Genomic DNA, 18,544 nt, shown 5'->3' with positions numbered 1-18,544 from the left:
AAACCTTTACATATTTTGTTTAAATAAATAAATAAATAAATAAGCTTTAATTCGGTTTTTTTTTTTTTTTTTTTTACATTTATGCATTTTGTCAATATTTAATTTAGATGGGTCTTTTTATGTTTATTTGTATAATATTGTAAAGTCACAACCAATACAGGTTTTAAACATTCCTCATATTTAGTAAAAAAAAAATCAAAGATGGCAATCCCATGGAAGAAAGAATAACAACATTAGCCTGTAATCAACAATTGTTTAATTATTTAAAAAATTAAAAAATTCAAGCATCAACAATTATGGCATCACACATTAACTTGTCTGTAATTGCTTAACTGCAATTATAGGTCCATCCAAGTTACTGTATATTTAGAGCAACTGCATTTCTAACTGTATTTAATCTATATTTAGACCACATAAAGAAATTATGGTGATTATTTTCCGTTTTATACAGTGGCATGTCCCATTAATTAGAAAACCTTCTCAGTGAAGTGAAATTAAATAGTTGAGAATCAAGTATCCTAAAATAAATTCTGTGTATAGCAGCTTTATTTAAACAGGTAAAGCTAGTGACATTATATTGGTTCTCAACATCAACGTATTTCAACATCAGGGTCAACATCTGTTTATGCAGAGAACCATTAATTCCCCAAACTACAATTAAAAATGGCTGATGCTTTTCAATTCCCAAAAAAGTAAAACTGCAAGCAAACCTAAATTCGTCTTATTAAGATTTCGTTTAGAACAATAAATCATTGTCAGACTTCCATGTCTCAGGTCGCGTCCTGCCCCACTTCCCATAAAGACAAGGGAGTTTGTGATTGGCTCTCATCACAGCCACACTGGTGCAGGAGTCGGGCTTTCTGATGACCTCACACCACTCGGGATAGTCCACTGGTAGGGAGCTGCTGTCAGGGGGAGAAAACACACTGAATAAATGCAGGTTAGTGGGTAGATTTGCCCCAGCGCATGCAAACAGCTTGGAAAGCTTCAATAAAAAACCTCCTGTAGACTCAGAAGTGCAGACGTACTGATCGCAGCAGCCCACGCCGAAGGGCTCCATACACACACACTGGTAACAGTCTTTAGTAATCCAACTCTCGCCAATGCCGAAGACCTGTCCTTCATATTCACAGGCGCCTAAAAATAGCACAAAGACTTACAGTTTATGTATTTAGACATTATTGCCACACATAAATAGAGTAAGGCCTTTTGTTTGAAATGCGGTGACCTTTGGTGTTGAATGTGCACTCTCCACCTCTGTTCACTAAGAGAGCTGGAGCAACTGTGTTCAGCAGACAGCCTGCGATCAGCAGTATATGACCATTTGAACCCATCTGTAAAAATCCAGCTCTTCAGTTATTATTTAGCCTTTATTACATATCATTTGGAGTGAAGTTTGCATGCAGCACTTGGTTTCAAAGCTTTGTTTAAATCCTGAACTGTTTTGAGCATCACAGTATTCTTTCGTCTCTCTCGAAATATACTTATGGTACATTTTTTTTTTTTATTTGGTTACTAAATGTTTTTGTTCAAATTTTATAGAGAATTGATCACATTTTATTAAACCGTCAGCGAAAACAATATATAATTTTTACCTTTTGAATCTTGTTTTTTGGTATTACTTTATTATTATTACAGTAAAACTTGAAGTATTAACATTATTATTGTTTATCACTGTAGTTATTGCTTTAGATAATTTATATTCATTATATTTTTTTCAATATATATCGTTTTCCTGACAGACTAACTAACCAATCCCTAAATTAAGACACATTCAGGTATGTAAAAACAAAATGTTAGACTTAAAGGAAGTAAAGCTTTTACCTTTCCCTGTGAATCTTGTCTCGTATATTGATCTTTCCTGTGCTTTCTTAAGAGTCTCTTGAGTTTATTGTGATGATGCTCCATGATCTCTCATATTTATACTGTACTTCTGCGTAACTGACCCTCCTACTTGACCATAACGCACATAGATAAATATGATGTTATGCATTTAATGCACAAAGCTATTACTTTTAATTGAAGTTAATTTAATTTATGTTGCTTCAAGAAACAGTGCATATTATTTTTGTGTTTTCGTGCACAGATAATGATAAACTAGACATCACAGCGATGGAGGTTTAAGAGTAAAGGCATTTTCAATTAAAGTAAAATCAAAAAGTGAAAAAAAACAAACTTGTTAAAAATGGTATGACAATATTTACTCAGTGTCAATATGGATATTTATGCAGTCTTACTGATGTAATCGCGTATGCAATTACACTAATCTGTGTGTTAATAAATAACTGTGTACACTGTGGGGACATTGCAAAACGCATGAATACATCCTTGATGTCCTATTTTTGGCCCTTCAAGCTATACGCATTTTTTGTACATGAGCAGTGAATTAGAATAAGATTATAAAATTGAGATTTGTTTGTTTCAATGACAAATATCACGTTTCATCAACGTCTGTAGGGTTATATTGAAGATGCGTTTATGTGTATATTCAGGGTTAAAATTTAGTTTTTAAAATGTACAAATTAAAAAAAAAACATTTTAAAATAACTTATGTTAAAATATTTTGCTAGTAGTTACATGTTTTACAATATATTAAAAATTTTATGACGTTTCATCTGAATATTCTGTAATGCATCATCTCAAGATATTTTTTCAATGGTACTTATTAGGTGTATTACAGTTTTGTTTATTTTTGATAACCAGATAACCAGGATTTTTTAAACAAAAAGAAAATGGATTGAACTACTTCTGTATGACAGCTGAGTAAAACTGAAGAAACACCTTCAGTGATTAAATCTTTACCGATCGCCTGTTGCCAAAAAAATAATAAAAATAAATAGCAATGACCAAACAAATGCTTCAGGCATTACAGTACTTCATCTTCTCCATCATTCATTTTCACTATTCAGACTGAAATAGGATGAAATCATATGCAGTTTCCTTATAAAAATGTATAGCTGACATAATTTGAGCGCATGGACTGTACATTTTCTGACTGCTTTCTGAGTCATGAGTTAAAGGGTAACATACACACAGACACACAGAGAGAGATTTCTTATTTATTACTATAATTACACAACTGGTTATAAGATATACAAACCAAATCAGATAGTGATTCAAATGATTTGAGAACCAAAGAAAGCTGCTCTGAAAGAGAGTCATCGCCCTTGATATGAGTCAGACTATAAATTGTGAAATCTGATGGCCCATAATGCTCTTGTTAGACTGTGGATGCCAATAGTGTGAGTATTGTTAAATTAGACCAAGCCCATTTAACTGAAACTCTGTTGGCCAATTTCCTAGGTCAAAGTCTTTTTTATGACAATTTAAAAATTTGATCTATAAACACTGGTATTTTATTTAGAGTGAATTATCTTTTTTTTAAACACCCACACATTTTGAGTACTACAAGTTTAATACTAGAACTACAAAAGGTTGAATAGTACTGAGTATTTTAATGAAAATGTAATATTATTGTATTAAACAATAAATGCATATATTTCCTCTGTGTGAGTTTCTCTTGAAATAAATGTCTTTGTCATACCTATATTAATTGATGAGTAAATGTAAATTATTACACTGCAGCTAGCCATTTAGTTTCAGTTAGAAAACATTAATAAGAACACAGAATACAAAACTTACTCTGTAAATGCACTCTTAAAAATAAAGTTTCTTTATTGGCAAGATTTCAAGAAGAAACTTTTAACATTCATGGAAACTTTACATTCTACAAAAAGTTATGTGTTGCGAAAAGAGTACTCTAGAACCGTTAAAAAAAGGGCTGTTTAAATAACTGTTCACGTAATGGTTCGTTGGGAACCTAAAAATGGTTTTTGCATAGCATCACTGTGAAAACCTTAACTGTATGATACAGCAGCAATTACGCTAGCACAGTTGTAAATTTCTTTCTGTAAAACATAAATGAGCAAAACAGAAAGTTTTTGTTAAGAAATGAAAGCTAAGACATGAAAAACATAAACGAATCTGTTATTGTGTGTCTTACTGTGTGTTTTGATGTTGCTTCAAAGCTATAAACCTGTTCAAGGAGCAATCAAGGAAGTACTAAATAACTGAATCTTTGATGAACCCAGATGGTGAATGAAGAGAGGCCAAGAATGGGAAGATTTGTGCCAGAGTCTGTAGGAATATGTCTGATATTTAGTTGACGTGATATAAGGAAAGCAACCGAATATCAAACATATCACACAGTCCCTGACGTATCCGAACCTCCGCATCATCTCGTACAGCGTCTGAAACGGACATGAAGTTAGAAAAATCATGAGACAAAATAAAAGGAATGAAGTGCGAAATGGCACAAAGCTAATTATGCTTTCACCCTATACCCCTAAACCTCGGACTTTTTACATTTCTGTTATTAAGTATGTTAAATTCAGTAATATTAAGATTCTTTACCTGGCCAACAAACACATAAGATAAAGGAATAGGTTCTAAAGAGTAAGCTAAACAGACATGAAATCATTCTGTTTGTTTATGTAACGAACATGAACATTTTCATATGCATTGGCACACACAGACTCACACAAAAGTACTCACAGTTTTGAGACTCCAGGCTGAAATCATTCACATCCTCGATGTCTTTAAGTCAGTTTTGCTTGAAAGTGTCTTCTGTTATAATTTGCATGTTAGCATGTCATGCACCGCAGCAAGAAAGTGCATGAATGTCACAAGTTTCAGTTGGGATGGGTGTATTTATACACCCCTGAGCAAAGTTTAGCACCCTTTCTAGACCCCGGCGTACAGACAGACACATGCTCTCTCACAGGGGTTAATTAAGAGCGCATTGATCACCTTGCCGCCGGCTCTTCCTCCTGCATTAGGCTGATCAATAGATGTGATTTCACACATACACTCACACAGAGGGCAACAGTCAGACAAGAGTGTATTGAATCCGCAAACAAACTACCTCCCTAGTATATTTCTGAGACTGCAAATAAAAGTTGTTAACCCACAAAAAATGTTTAATAGTGATACCAGAGTGACTGGGGAAAAGCATCACCTGTTTGGTTTTAGATAATGTTGAAGACCACAATTAAGTCAGTTGTGTTACTCAATAGTGCTTGTTTGCTTCATATTTAAAGTTGAAGATTAGAAATGGGAATAATATACTGTTTGAAGAAGTCTTTGTATTAATCAAGGACACATTAAACTGAGCAAAGGTGGCAGTATAAGCTTACCTTTCACAAAGAAAAAAGAAAAGAAATTGTTCTTTTGAGTCCTGAATCAATGTATCACAGTTTCCACAAAAATATTAAGCAGCATAAATGTTTTCAGCATCGATAATAATAAGAAATATGAGACACTGGATCCCAAAACCAGTCTTAAGTGTCGATTTTTAAAGCTGAATAAATAAGTTTTTGATGTAGGCTATTGTTTATTAGGATCGAACAATATTTGGTCAAAATACAACTATTTGAAAATCTGGAATCTGAGAGTGCAAAGAAAAAACCTGAGAAAATTGCCTTTAAAGCTGTCCAAATGAATTCTTAGCAATGCATATTACTAATCAAAAATTACGTTTTGATATAATTACAGTAGGACATTTACAAAATATCTTCATGGAACATTTATTTTAAAATTGTAAGAATATCACTGTTCATACTGTATTTTTGATCAAACACATGCAACCTGTGTGAGCATAGAAGATACAAAACATTAAATCTTTGAACAGTGTATGGGATGAGATTTTATATTTCTCAAAATCATATGAAACTGCACTTTAAATGCAAATATTGAACTTAAAAGCCAATCTGAAATAAAAGCAGACATGCAGAACATTGTTGCAAAACAAAAGCCTTTTACATGAATTCAAATAATATTCCAAATGCCTTTTAACCCATTGTCTGGCATTATCATCCTCAATAAAATGAGGAACATTTGACCAATATTATATATACATACAATTTAGTGAAATCTTGCTTATGATGTTGAAAGAGTTGCACGCTTTAAGGCATGAGAGTAAATGGTTAAAAACTTCTTTATAACTGGATGGGATGAGATTTTTATTTTTTTAATTTTTTTATCTAAGGTGAGAAATACTGTAGGGGTTAACACAAAACCCTGTTTGTCCTTTTGCTTCTCTGAAGAGGTTTACAGGACTGTGCACAACTCTAAAACAAGATGGAAGTCATTTAGTTTCTAGTCTTTTTGTGTTCGACTTACCAAAATTAAATTCTCCCAAAATGTATATGAAGGCGAAATTCACCCAAGCTGTTTTTGCTGACCTGAACCTAAACGTCCTTTCACTTGAACATTAATTTGTATCATTTCCTAAGAAATGCAATGGAAAAATTGTATTTTGGATTTCATGTTACATTTCACTGTGAATTTGAGCATTCGTTAGACACCTGAGATTGTATTATATTTTTGTATTTTGATTTGAAAAACTGGATGCATGCTTAATATTTATCTACACATTTTACATGCAATTTCTTGGAAATGAAGCAAAAATTAAGCTTCATTCAAAGGATAATTTTCATTTTGAATGAAAAAGGCCTCTGCTTGTGTAATTCATAACTGGAAAATGTATCGTTAATTGCTTAATGACTGAAATTACAAATCAAAATCAAACTAATATTACTAAATTGTCATAAACATAAAATAACTGTTTCAAAAGTGTTACACTTCCAAGGGTGGGGGGGGGAGTTTCCTATTGAAGAATTACAGGTTTGAAATCCGTCTGGATGTATAGCCTGCTTACTGCCCAGCAGAAATTTATAAAATTGCATTTATAAATTAAAAACAGTTTTTCCTCCTTTGCTGATACTGTCCATGGAATAGTATTATATCTTATTATTTTATTCATTTTTATAGAACAATTGCAATATGTGCACTATACAGAAATATATAACAGTAACATTTTACCAACTATTTATTTAAAATGTCTAAAAATAAATCTCATATTTTTTGTCATGCCATATTTAATCATTTCTAAAAAGTAATCTTTCCTTTGAAATAAAAAACAATTATTACCATCTATTCTACTTTGTTTATTATTTTTGGACTGCTGTCTGGAAACATAATTTTCCTGTAGCAGCACTGAAACCATTGTTTTCTATATTGCTTACATTTCACATTAAGTGCGTTAAATGTTACATAAGACGAGCCCAAAATCAGAAGTGAAGCAGATGTTATCGTCAGTTTTGAGCCCCGCTGTACACGGTGACCTTCTGAGTGAGACGGGGCGGAAGAGAGACACTAATTGTTTCCCCTAATTGTGAGCCCGAGGGTTAACAGAAAGAGAAAAGAGAAGGGAGGGGAGGGATGCACACAGTGTATGAGCCAGTTAAGTTCACATATGGTCCGTTTGACAAAGCATGATTAATGTAGAAAAACTGAAAAATACTCGTTAACCTTACCATTTCAAAAACAATCAATTTAAATTAAGATGTTCATAAAACCAGCAGCATAAATAGAATATTCCATATGCACTTAATTTCCACTTGTCTCTCTTTTTTCTTCCTTTCGTTTAAAAAAAAAAAAAAATCTGGATTACAAAAAGATAATTTGTACATGTTATAAATACTCAATGTTTCAGTAGTATAGCCACAAAACATATACATTATGATTTCAAAGTGGAAAATGGCTCTCCTATTCGGTGTACGTTTAGGAAAAAAAAAAAAAAAAAAAAAAAAAAAAAAAAACTTTTTGGTACAAAACAGTTTTGGTTACATTGAACAAAAATATATATATTTCTCTAAATATCTTATTTTGTGTTCCACAGTAGAAAGTCATACAGGTTTGGAGTGACACGAGGGTGAGTCTTTATTTTTGGTTGAATTCAAATGAAATGTTAAGAAAAATCTAAGTAAAACTTGGTGAACTATTAATTTAAACAACTTTCCAGATCAAATTAACAGATAAGCCTAAACCAGTGGTTTCATAAAATTATAAGCTTAATATTACTTTATATAAAAAAACGTTTAATATTGAAAACTTACTGTTTTATTAAAAAGAACATTTAATCATGCCATGTGCTCTTGATTAAACCTAACTTCTAGTGAACCCAAAATATTAATTTAAAACCCAAATGAAAATGTCCCGTTAATAGTAGAAACACTGTCAAAGGTTTGTCAGAAGGTGGAGCAGTACAGTATATTAAATCTGCTGTTGGGTTTCATCTCAAACCACATTATACCCAACCTTTACTTACACAACAATCAAACTGGTTAAACAGCATAACAAGTGTGTGAAGTGTGAAGCCACTATGTTCAAGTAAGATTAAAAGCAGACTACATTGACTAGACAAGTATTTTAAAGAGCTTTACATTGCAAAGTGGTAAACGTCCATTTACTGGAAGAATACTTAAAAGAAATGTCCAATCATACTCTGACTTTATTTATTTATCTTTTCACATTAGACATTACAATGTGTCAGCATAAAACCATAACTTACAACAAAGAAGAGCAAGAGTAAACCACTCTCACAACTTCGTCACTGGTTTTCTGCGTCACTGAAGGCTCAGATTAAACTCTGCAGAACAATAGTAACCGGGGGAACAGAGTGAGGATGATTAGGTGTGACAGTGAGAGGGTCAGAGTTTCCCATTGGTCGATACAAGCGGGACGTATGAATGAGCCTGAGGGAGGGTCGGAATGACAAGCTAAACTACATTTTTGGTTTGAAAAAAAATCAAACAACCAGAAAGAAAATTAAACCTAACACTCTTTTTCTAAAAGAAAAAAGGAAAGGAAACTGAATGTGCATACTATCCATCCTATCTGCCCTAACTAGTATTGAGAATTACTGATATCACATAGAATTTAAGATGGATAGTATGCACATTGAGACACAGGCAGCGTTTAAAAAATAAAAATAAATAAAAGAAATTCATTTTTGGGTGAAGTGGACATCAAAATTCAATTGATATAGAGAAAATGCACATGCATCATCCCATATTCCTCATGAACATAGAAATATTTGTCAGAAAACACAGGAGGAATATGCCAGACCAGGCGTGATGTCAGTCAAACTTTGAACCCAAAGTGTGTGTCATTTCAGGGATGCCTTTGGAATGCTGCAGATCAACCCAAGCAAGACGTTCAAGTTAGTTCACCGTCCTGTTCAATTCTCCAGCGGACGCTGGCGTGCTATTGTGCTCCACTCCCCTAACACACACGCATACTCATCCACTTTTTCTTCACTCCACATTTACTTTTGGCTGTTCGGCTTTTGGTTCCTCAGCCTTGGGTTTTACCTCTTGTATTTCCTTTGGCTTTGCCTCGTCGGTTATTTTACACAGTTTCCTTGGATAAGGAAAGAAGTATTGGTAAGCAATGTTAATGATTAGCAGAAATACACTTTATTCCTATTTAAATAAATATATATATTTTTTTTAATTTTACAAGTTTAAATGCATAAATGATCCCAAATCCTCATTTGAAAGCTTCAGGCTATATAACATGTACAGGGCTTTAACCCATGACCCTTCAGCCTTACACACAGAACCACCGTCAAAGACCAAGCAACAGATTCGGCACCCATTTAAACACAGCTAGCTTTATCTGACAGCTTCATGAGCTTGGAGATCTATAGAAAATAGTTTTATTATAATAATGTACTCACTTTCCCTCATCAGACGTCTTGTCGATGTACTTGCAAAGGGTGCTCAGCTGCTCCATTTGGTTTTTTAGAGATTGGGCCTCTGTTCCCCAATGTGACTTCTCCTTCACAAACTCAGCTGTGAACAGAAAGAGATATAATACATTTATAAACACACACACACACACACAAACAATAGAAATGTTAGAAATAGAAATATAACTTGTGTTAATTAGGTAAAAGGGTTAAAGCAAACAATGACAGCAAACATGAGTGTAATAAGAGCAATTATGTAAGCTATTGTCAGCACATTTAGATTCAATTCGAGTACTTAACAATGACTTACACCATGCATCATTAGCTAGATTTATCCAGGCATGACTGACTGGCTTTGCATTTATTGCCGCTAGGGGGCAGTATATTTTCATGGGCTTTAGCTTACTATAACTGACAAATCTAGCTAAAAGAGATACAATCAGGAACTGTTTCTACTTCCATATTATTATTTGCCAAAATGGGCTTTGAAAATGTCCAAACTGTTTTCTTGTGAAAAGTGGAAATAAAGAGATGGCAACTCACCCTGGATTTGTTTCTTTTCTGACTCTACAGCAGCAGTTTCATCTGTTAGTCGTTTCTGAAGAAGAATAAATAAATCACGTGTCATATAGGCCTACATGGATTTGAAGGTATACTGTCAATCACAATAGCTGGACCATTGAGTACAATGGTAATACAATGAAGAAATTAAGACGTATATTAATACTTGAGAGCACTTAAAACATAAAACGCATTCTAGAGCTCACCTTGTCTCCTTTACATGTAGCAATGTCACCTTTTTTCTTCTCTGCGAAGGTCTTGGCTATGGACAGGTCTTTGGTTAGACTGTCCACCTCTTTTTTCGTTTTTTCTATCAGTGTTTTCATCTGGATCAGCTGATCTTGGTATTCTCCCAGAACATCTCTGGTCACTCTGAACTTAATATCTAGAAATGAAGCCTGCTTGCTCAGGTGGGTCTCCTGCTTTCGTGTGGTGTGGATGTAGCCAGCGATCCCCAAACTACACACCAGGAGGAAACCCAACAGCAGTGCAGGGAACTTCATGATGGAGGACTCTAGAAGAAGCTGGACTGGACTCACAACCTGTCTTTCGCTTGCAGGTGTAATGATAATCAGAGTTACCCGTCACTAGCCCCTCCCACAAGACAGGAGCATTATATTCTGAACACAGATCTTAAACTATTTTGTCACTCAAGTCCACGTTAATTGCTAAATGCAACTGGGAAGTAGGTTAATAAAGTGATCCTCAGTTAGCTTCCTTCCTGGTTTTGATGTTTTGAACGATCGGTAGATCCCTGCTCACCTGAGCGCTGTTTGAAGGGAGTGGAGACGTCGCTACAGGTAACACAACCCACTTAAAGAAAGCCACGCCCATCCAGCGAACTCATTGGCGTTCACCTGCAGTGACGTCAACCTATCACGACGCACGTCCGACTCATTTCTCAGAATCGGCTCTTTCGAACCGTTGTTTTCAAAGAACTGGTTAAAATTATCCAGCGATTATTTTGCATCCTTACCCCACTAAAGAACCCTTATATATGCAGCCACTTTATTGTTTATTACGTTCTTCTCGATTATTCTTGTATTAATGCTGTTGTAATGTCACGTCGCCCAGATATCAGCGCATAAATAATTAGGCCACGTCATTTACAACCTTTAGGCCTACATATCTTTTACATCTCGTAGTTGCAAAGGTTAACAATACAGGTGTTGAAGACTTGATTTAAATATAAACTAATTTGCATACACTTCCAAAACAGAAATTTGAACATTTGCTAAAGCCAGGTTTAAAACTCGTATTTTGCTTAGGCTATAGGTTATAGTCAGTAGCGGTTTTAGCCACGGGCGAACCGGGCAGCCGCCCGGGGCGTCATTTTTTCGTGACACATTGGGGGCGGCAGCACGAGCAGATAAACAAAAAATCCTCTGTGTCGCGAAGCGGTTTTTCGTCATTTATATCATTTCACTGTGTGTGGAATTGGCAAATTGGCGCTCCCTGCAGCTGCCGGCGCCCCTGCTTGCTGAAAATATCCACTGTAGCTTTGTGTTGTGAGAGAAGTGTAAGTGAGTGGGGGGAGAGGCGCGTGCGACATTTCACCTCTGGGTCTCTCTCAAATGGAACGGACAGGGCGGGGGTGGACGGGGACGGGGGATCCACACTAGTAATATAATTAATAATAGGCTAAAGTCAGTCACACACCTCGACTTTCTTCCAAATAACCCACATTTCATTCATAATGTTATAATACAGGCCTATAGCTCCTGCAAATGAAACTAGGTAATACAAGACGATTATGCGGTCATCAAGGTGAATTGGTTTAGTCTTGACTTCTGGTCCTGAGTGACAGTTGGGGGATGGGAAATCTGTTGATTGTCGAGTGCCAAATAAACAGAGGTGGAGAAGAAAAGGTCAAAGCCAGGTGCCCAATTTCGAAAAAAAAGAAAAGAAGAAGAGGAGAAACGAGCAAAAGATAAAGGTATGCAACTATTGTCTCTGTATGATTACAGTATCCATTTCATGAATGAAGGGCTAATGTTAATTGCTGGTGGGTATAACTCTTTGTTAACCTTTTTGCTATGATGCTTGCTATGCTTATACAACAATAATTTGGTTTCAACTCAATCGCGAGATCTCATTTATAATATTGTGCTTTGCAATAAAATTGTTAAAAGTTCAGTTATCATTTCCATCAGTTGGTTTAACATTAGGCCCTGTAAATAACCAACGGCAGTTTATTATTTGCTACACAGTATGCTAAGTATTGTTTCCTAAGTATAGTTTTACAAGTCATAACTAAAAGTGTGTCATGCGTATAATTTGAGGCAGTAACCTAATGGCACCTCCATGAAAGTTAGATTGATATACTAATTTTGGTTGAAAAATATCCTGAAACCCAAAAAGTTTTTGTTTTTGCCTATACATATAATTTAAAGTCATTTTATTTTTTTAAACAACTGAGTCCCAGTGACCATAGCATAACGTGAATAAAATATAATTTTTCAATGTATTTTTTTTACTATTTGTTTCTATGCTCTAAAAAATGTGATGACATGGGGAAAAAAATGAAATAAATAAATGTTTTTATTTTCCGGGTCTAGGAGGATATAGCGTGTAATGACAGACATTTAGTGTGTGAGAGCATGTTTATGTAACCCTTCTATTATGTTTTGAGTCAATTTGACCCTAGGCTGTTTTAGCTTTATAAAACATTATCCTATGGTCTTTTGATTTCAAATGCAGTTAAATTGCAATTTCAGGGGCACTTCTAAAATATTTTGGAGCATCCTCTGCCACTGGTAAGGATGAGCGAGGGGGGCGCTCGAAAGGGGTCTCGCCCAGGGTGTATTTCAATGTAGAACCGCCACTGGTTATAGTTAAAGGGGTTTTTAAGCTTTTACTTTTTATCACTTTTCTTGACACATAAAACTGGTGTTTGTTGTAAGTGCCATCGAGCTGAGGTTCTCATCAAACATCTATAAGTTTTATTTTTTATAAGTTCAATGAACCGGTATATCATCACGTCGCTATATTGTCAGACATGGAAAAAATTCAATTTAGTCGTGCACGCTTGAAACTTGACACTTGAATTGAAATCCAAGAACAATGATGGAAAGAAATTCATTTTGACAACTGTCGAGCCAAGCCTTCACAGTAAAGTGGGCCAATGAAACCTCAACGCAGCAGGTGAGCACCTGTTAAACGTGGTTGGGGGGGAACAAGGGGTTTTGATGCCCAGACGACATACACTTTAAAGGCATGTTCTTTAGTTCATGCAAATAAGAATATCCCGGTCCATCCTGTTTAACCACATTGTAGGCTAATGATTGACCAATTTTGATGAGTTTTAATATGCCACACCTTTAAACCTAAAGTCTGCGTAAGAGATAAAGAAGGACTACTTGTTACATTCTTTAATTGGAAGAAACACCAGAGAATTTTTTTTTTTTTTTTTTGTATGTATTCTGCTATATTGTTTTAGCTGCTTTGACAAAACAAAGGAGGGAGGAGAGAGTGGAAAAGTTGGTCAGAGATCACAGCAACAGTATCAAGGAAGTGGAAGATCCACTCTCTCTCTCTCTCTCTCTCTCTCTCTCACACACACGCACACACACACACACACACACACATTAGTTTGTTTAACTCCAGACAGGTAAAGCAGGCTTACCTGTCGCTGTTTTAAAGCAATAGGTTTTCAGGAAGACAGGACAGGGAGTCAAGTTGGATTCAGTCAACAGTATAGACGCTGCTGCTATGAGAACCAAGTAGCACGCCAGAGAAAGAGAAAGAAAACAAAATCAACTTTCCCCGGAGGAACTCCTTTCATCTGCTCTACCCTTTTCTTCTTCCCTCAGGATGAGAGCCATATCAGCAATCGTTTTTCTGGCCTTATGTGCGCTGCTTGTTATAATCTACCAGGCCGTACAGCAGGAGCTCCACATTCGTGACCTCCAAACACGCATTGCAGTTTCTGATCGACAGATGAAGCTGAAGGAGGATGGGATCATGGCAGCCAAGACGAAAGTGGAAGAATTGAATAAAAATCTTAATCCTCTGATCACACAGAGGGATAAGCTTAAAAAAGAGAAGGACGACATTAAGACAGCCAATGCCAATTCTGAAAAGGAACTAGGCACCTGCAATGCTGAGAAGGTAGTGTAAATAATCTCAAAGAACTGTACAGTGATTCTCTTTCCATTGATTTAAATCAAGAGTTGATGCATTTTATTTCAGTAATTTGAGATCGATCCCTTCACATACATCTCTTTTGTCTCTGATATGAGAGTAGGTGACACAAAATACTTTTGTTGATGTTGTCCTGCAGCGTGACATTCTATATTTCACATTACATCATGCTATATTCCATTTCATTTTAATATACATTTTTACACAATAAGTTTGGAGTTGAACAGATTTTTTATGGGTTTCTTATGCTTATCAATGCTGCACATATTTGATCAAGAATACAGTAAAATCTGTAATATTGTGAAAAATTATTGCAATTTAAAAATAGCTTAGTTTTTCAAATTTTTATATATATTTTAGAATGTAATAATTTTCAGCATGGCAAAGCCAGTATTCAGTGTTGGTATACTTAAGAAACATATCTTATTATTTTCAATGTTGAAAACTAGAAATAATTTGCAACATTATCAGTGTCTCTGCTCTCATTTGTTGCATCTTTGCTTAATTACCCCCCCCCCCCCCCAAAAAAAAAAAACACTGAGAAGTACTGTACTTGTGGCTTGCACATAATATTAAATTATATATTGCATGTAGCATTTGTACTTTTACATATTTATTTTGACAAAATACAATACTATTAAAAATGAACTACTGAATGCAAAATGATGGAAAAATTTGATTCATATAAATGTTACATGCTTCAATTATTCATTCACCCAAAAGCATAACCATTAAACAGTGTTTTAGGAACACAACTTTACCCCCAAGATTTACTTTATGGCAAAGAATGTTCATATTTGCACTCTATATGATCATATAGCGGTATAAACTGAGATATAAACGCATTAACACATTCCATTGCTCTTTCTGTACCGGAAGGAGACAAAACATTGTATATCCAGTTATGCATGTTTCCATAAGAACCAAAAGACAGAAGACCAGGAAGTATTTAAAAAAAAATGAAATATTAGTATTACAGTATGTTAATTTGATCCCTCGCATGCATCAGCGTTTTAAAGTTTTGGGTCAGGACAGCTGTTTTCAACACTGATAGTAATAAGACACTGAAGACTGGAGAAATAGCTGCTAAAATCACAGGAATTAATGGCATTTTTAATTCTATTAAAATAGAAAAACATTATTATGAATTGTAATAATATCTCTGATTCTCATGATGAAACATGTTGAAACATGCCATCTGAGATGACTTGTATGTTTTGTATTACATTCCTTTGGTGGATATTTGCCTGCTTTTATGCAAATCAAGTGTTGTGACAGGTCCATTACTGTGCTCTCTGTTAAACTGAGCACTGTGTTCCAGTTTCTTCTGTCCATGCTCTATAACCCTTAATCATGCGCCTGCTCTCACACAGTCTTCTTCTGTCTCTTCCTCTCTCAGGGTAAATTAGAGAAGCAGAGCATCGAAGTGAAAGACTTACTCCAGAAACTAAAGGGTAAATATGAGTTCGTCTTGCTTCTAGGGTTTGACTGGAATGAAGATGTGTGGATATTAGTGCTCATGGCCTTGTCATTTTCTTCTCGCATATTGTTCTGAAGAAAACCAAGAAGCTGAGGAGAAGAAAGCTGTGGAGGAGATTGAGGGTCTGAAACAGCAAATTCTACAGCGAGATTTAAAGATCTGCAAATATGTGGATCAGACACTGGAAGAGCCAAAGTAAGAGTGGTTGATGGTAACCTAAATGAACCCTAATTGACCAAATTTTTTAACAGTAATGTCAATTTATAACAATATACTTTTACATATAATTAGCCTCTAATTACCTACAATTTTAGAAAACTAGGGCTGCTCTGTGCCTGCTCAAAAGTCAATGTAAAAATTTAATGCAGCCTAAAATGTCTCATCTCAGACCCAGTTCACTCTGTAATACTATTGTAAATGCATTTATAATGTACCACCTTTGCTGTGTAAATTGGGCATGAGTGTTTCTAATGCCAAATTTACACTGAAAGGTGGCAGAGAAGTGGTTTTTAGGTGTATTTATACAACGTGTAATGCTGCTTAAAAGAAGCATTAATGCATATTCACTGCAATTACTGCATAACTGTATAATTTGATACCAGGGGATGAATTGGGTCTGAGCAGGCATAATTTAGTCTGGCATTTAAGCATTCAGTGCAAGCACAGAGCAACCTTAACTTTGCTGTAAATACACTTTAAAACAATTTCTGAGGTTGTGGTGACAAATCCTTTTCTTTCACTCTTCTGACAACAGTAATCAAGCTCTCAATATATGTTTTTTCTCCTGTGGAAAGTTTCATACACGTTAGCATTTTTGCTTTGTTTCCGTTCACCACTTTAGAAGTAGAACCCCAGAAATGGGAAAAGGGTCTATAGTTATGCTGTTTTTAATGTCAAAGGCCACAAATCTGAAAGTCTTTTTTCTTGTCTGTTTACAGGAAGTTGTGTGCAGGTACAATTTGAAGGAGCTTTGTGAATGAACTTGGAGTGCTCAGGAAAAATGGGAATGGAACTGTGCATAGCTTTTTTCTTCACACTGCTCTTTTGACTTTGTTAACTCAACCTTGAGTGGTGTTTTTTTGTTTTTATTGCATCATAGCACTTGAGCAATTATCTATGTCTTAAACTACAGATTCTTTGGAGGGTTAGGTGTGTAGTGTTCTGTTCTGCACAATATTGGCCAGACTGGATCTGTGAGGGTTGGAGGATGGGGTGTGTCTGTTCTGGTTATTAAAAAAAAAAAAAAAAGAAAGAAGGTAGACTAGATAATGAATGAAGTTTTATTTTTTTAGTAGTTTGAACAGCCATTAGGCTTTGTCATGTATTTGTCAGATTTGATTTCATTTTTTTATCAGTTACTTGTTTTGTGAGATAGACTGTGTATTTGTCTAGGTGCAAAATTGTCACATTCTTCATTTTTGCTAACCTGTTTATCCACATTCATGGCATTTCCAGTCAGTCTCTATTGAAAGTCCTTTGAGTCACTCTTTAAGGTTTTTAAAATTTACTCTTTAATTTTACAACTGAAGAAGATGCTTAATGCAGTTAGGTTTCTGTTGGGAGCCTGTGCATGTTTACAGTACAAACTTTATTATCTTTCTTTATAGTTGCTAATTTAACTGTGTATTGTTAGAACGGGACACAAAAACTTGTTCTAATGTGAACAGTGTTTACCCTTCCTTTTTAAAAAAAACAAAAGACTTTGCAACAGCCACAACAGAAACCAGTAATTCCTGATTCTTAAAACCAGAAACATCTACATGGCCATACAGTTTTTCAAATGTATCAGAAATTAATTCCTTGAAAAAATAATAATAATACAAATAAAGAAATATGTAAACAAACGTGATTTGGGGCAATTGGTTTTCATTTGTCTTTTTAATAATTGTTATTAGTGTTTGCTCAGGATTTAGCATTTTATTAAGTCTTTTCTATGATATTGCAGTGAGTAAAATTAATGATTAATATATGAGAATAAATTATATGATGAGTTTTATAATGACAGGATTATGCATTCAAAAGTTTGGGGTTAGTAAGTCTTTTTTTTTCTTTTAAATATTCATTACGTTTGCATTAAATTGATCAAAAGTGACATTTACAAATGATTTTTATTTTAAATAAATATTTGCATTTTATATAGATCAAAGAATCCTGAAAAAAATGGATCATACTTTCTACAAAAATAGCACTATTGTATTCAATCTTATAATAATAATAAAAAAAATTATAAATAAGAAACAAAAAAGAGCTTAATACAAGTTTTCCAGCAATCACAGCAGTTGAAAACTTAAGGATAAAATAACTGTAGAAACAGTTTGTACAGTCCCGTGTTATAAAGCAGTGAGTGTGAAGGCTCAGCGTTGGAATGTGTTTTAATGGTTTATGTTCTTTGTTGATAAATGGCCAGGCCAATCTTGTTGAGCTCTGTGACGTGCAGATGTCTCTCCTGCTCCAGCATCCTGCGTAACGCTTCTCTCCGGACCTGTAATAATATGACCATTCAGGATATAACAACCTTTACCTGCTGCCATCACTATCAACAACATTTACAAGTCAAAGCTAAATTTGAATCTTCTTTTAAAGCAAATAGCACACAACAAGCTGTAACAACTACTGAGGAGGTGTGGCATATAATGGAGCTTCTGTGACATGATGACTAAAGGCAAATTCACTACAAACCCGACAGATACTGACATTTGAGTTATTATTAAACTGCCTGTGCGATATAGAATGAATGGAAACAAGTCCCATAACAAATATGAAAC

General features: G+C 34.8%; 3 protein-coding genes across 5 annotated transcripts; 1 reads left to right on the top strand and 2 right to left on the bottom strand.

Annotated features, from left to right (window-relative positions):
- Positions 1–528: 528 nt before the first annotated feature.
- LOC127975088 (prostate-associated microseminoprotein-like) lies at positions 529–1,876 on the bottom strand. Its single transcript, XM_052578867.1, has 4 exons — positions 1,825–1,876; positions 1,229–1,334; positions 1,029–1,137; positions 529–902 (listed from the first exon to the last, which is right to left on the bottom strand). The coding sequence occupies exons 2-4, from the start codon at positions 1,332–1,334 to the stop codon at positions 737–739; spliced, it is 381 nt and encodes a 126-aa protein (XP_052434827.1). The 5' UTR covers positions 1,825–1,876; the 3' UTR covers positions 529–736.
- On the top strand, positions 810–17,623 carry si:dkey-87o1.2 (uncharacterized protein LOC796684 homolog). Of its 3 annotated transcripts, XM_052578865.1 has the most exons (6): positions 828–940; positions 7,742–7,774; positions 13,969–14,266; positions 15,699–15,753; positions 15,857–15,974; positions 16,718–17,623. In XM_052578865.1, the coding sequence occupies exons 3-6, from the start codon at positions 13,970–13,972 to the stop codon at positions 16,740–16,742; spliced, it is 495 nt and encodes a 164-aa protein (XP_052434825.1). In that variant the 5' UTR covers positions 828–940; positions 7,742–7,774; position 13,969; the 3' UTR covers positions 16,743–17,623. The 3 variants fall into 3 exon arrangements, with proteins under 3 accessions (XP_052434826.1, XP_052434825.1, XP_052434824.1); XM_052578866.1 differs by lacking the exon at positions 7,742–7,774 and having other exon boundaries at positions 810–940; XM_052578864.1 differs by lacking the exons at positions 828–940; positions 7,742–7,774 and adding an exon at positions 13,019–13,300.
- On the bottom strand, positions 8,336–10,948 carry zgc:174935 (uncharacterized protein LOC796019 homolog). The gene is made up of 4 exons (XM_052578863.1): positions 10,363–10,948; positions 10,139–10,193; positions 9,584–9,698; positions 8,336–9,264 (listed from the first exon to the last, which is right to left on the bottom strand). The coding sequence occupies exons 1-4, from the start codon at positions 10,657–10,659 to the stop codon at positions 9,159–9,161; spliced, it is 573 nt and encodes a 190-aa protein (XP_052434823.1). The 5' UTR covers positions 10,660–10,948; the 3' UTR covers positions 8,336–9,158.
- Positions 17,624–18,544: the final 921 nt, after the last annotated feature.

The sequence above is a fragment of the Carassius gibelio genome, chromosome B16 (assembly GCF_023724105.1).
Source record: "Carassius gibelio isolate Cgi1373 ecotype wild population from Czech Republic chromosome B16, carGib1.2-hapl.c, whole genome shotgun sequence".
Lineage (NCBI taxonomy): Eukaryota > Metazoa > Chordata > Actinopteri > Cypriniformes > Cyprinidae > Carassius > Carassius gibelio.
The sequence above is the reverse complement of the archived record's forward strand: the minus strand, read 5'-3'. Positions and strand labels throughout refer to the sequence as shown.

Coding starts and splice junctions, on each gene's coding strand:
- LOC127975088 (XM_052578867.1), bottom strand. CDS start 1,334: ATGGGTTCAAATGGTCATATACTGCTGATCGCAGGCTGTCTGCTGAAC. Junction 1,138..1,228: donor GTGCACATTCAACACCAAAG/GTCACCGCATTT, acceptor TGCTATTTTTAG/GCGCCTGTGAATATGAAGGA. Junction 903..1,028: donor GGCGTGGGCTGCTGCGATCA/GTACGTCTGCAC, acceptor CCCTGACAGCAG/CTCCCTACCAGTGGACTATC.
- zgc:174935 (XM_052578863.1), bottom strand. CDS start 10,659: ATGAAGTTCCCTGCACTGCTGTTGGGTTTCCTCCTGGTGTGTAGTTTG. Junction 10,194..10,362: donor CTACATGTAAAGGAGACAAG/GTGAGCTCTAGA, acceptor ATTCTTCTTCAG/AAACGACTAACAGATGAAAC. Junction 9,699..10,138: donor AGAAAAGAAACAAATCCAGG/GTGAGTTGCCAT, acceptor TTCTGTTCACAG/CTGAGTTTGTGAAGGAGAAG.
- si:dkey-87o1.2 (XM_052578864.1), top strand. CDS start 13,281: ATGAAACCTCAACGCAGCAG. Junction 13,301..13,968: donor ATGAAACCTCAACGCAGCAG/GTGAGCACCTGT, acceptor TTCTTCCCTCAG/GATGAGAGCCATATCAGCAA. Junction 15,754..15,856: donor CTTACTCCAGAAACTAAAGG/GTAAATATGAGT, acceptor ATTGTTCTGAAG/AAAACCAAGAAGCTGAGGAG.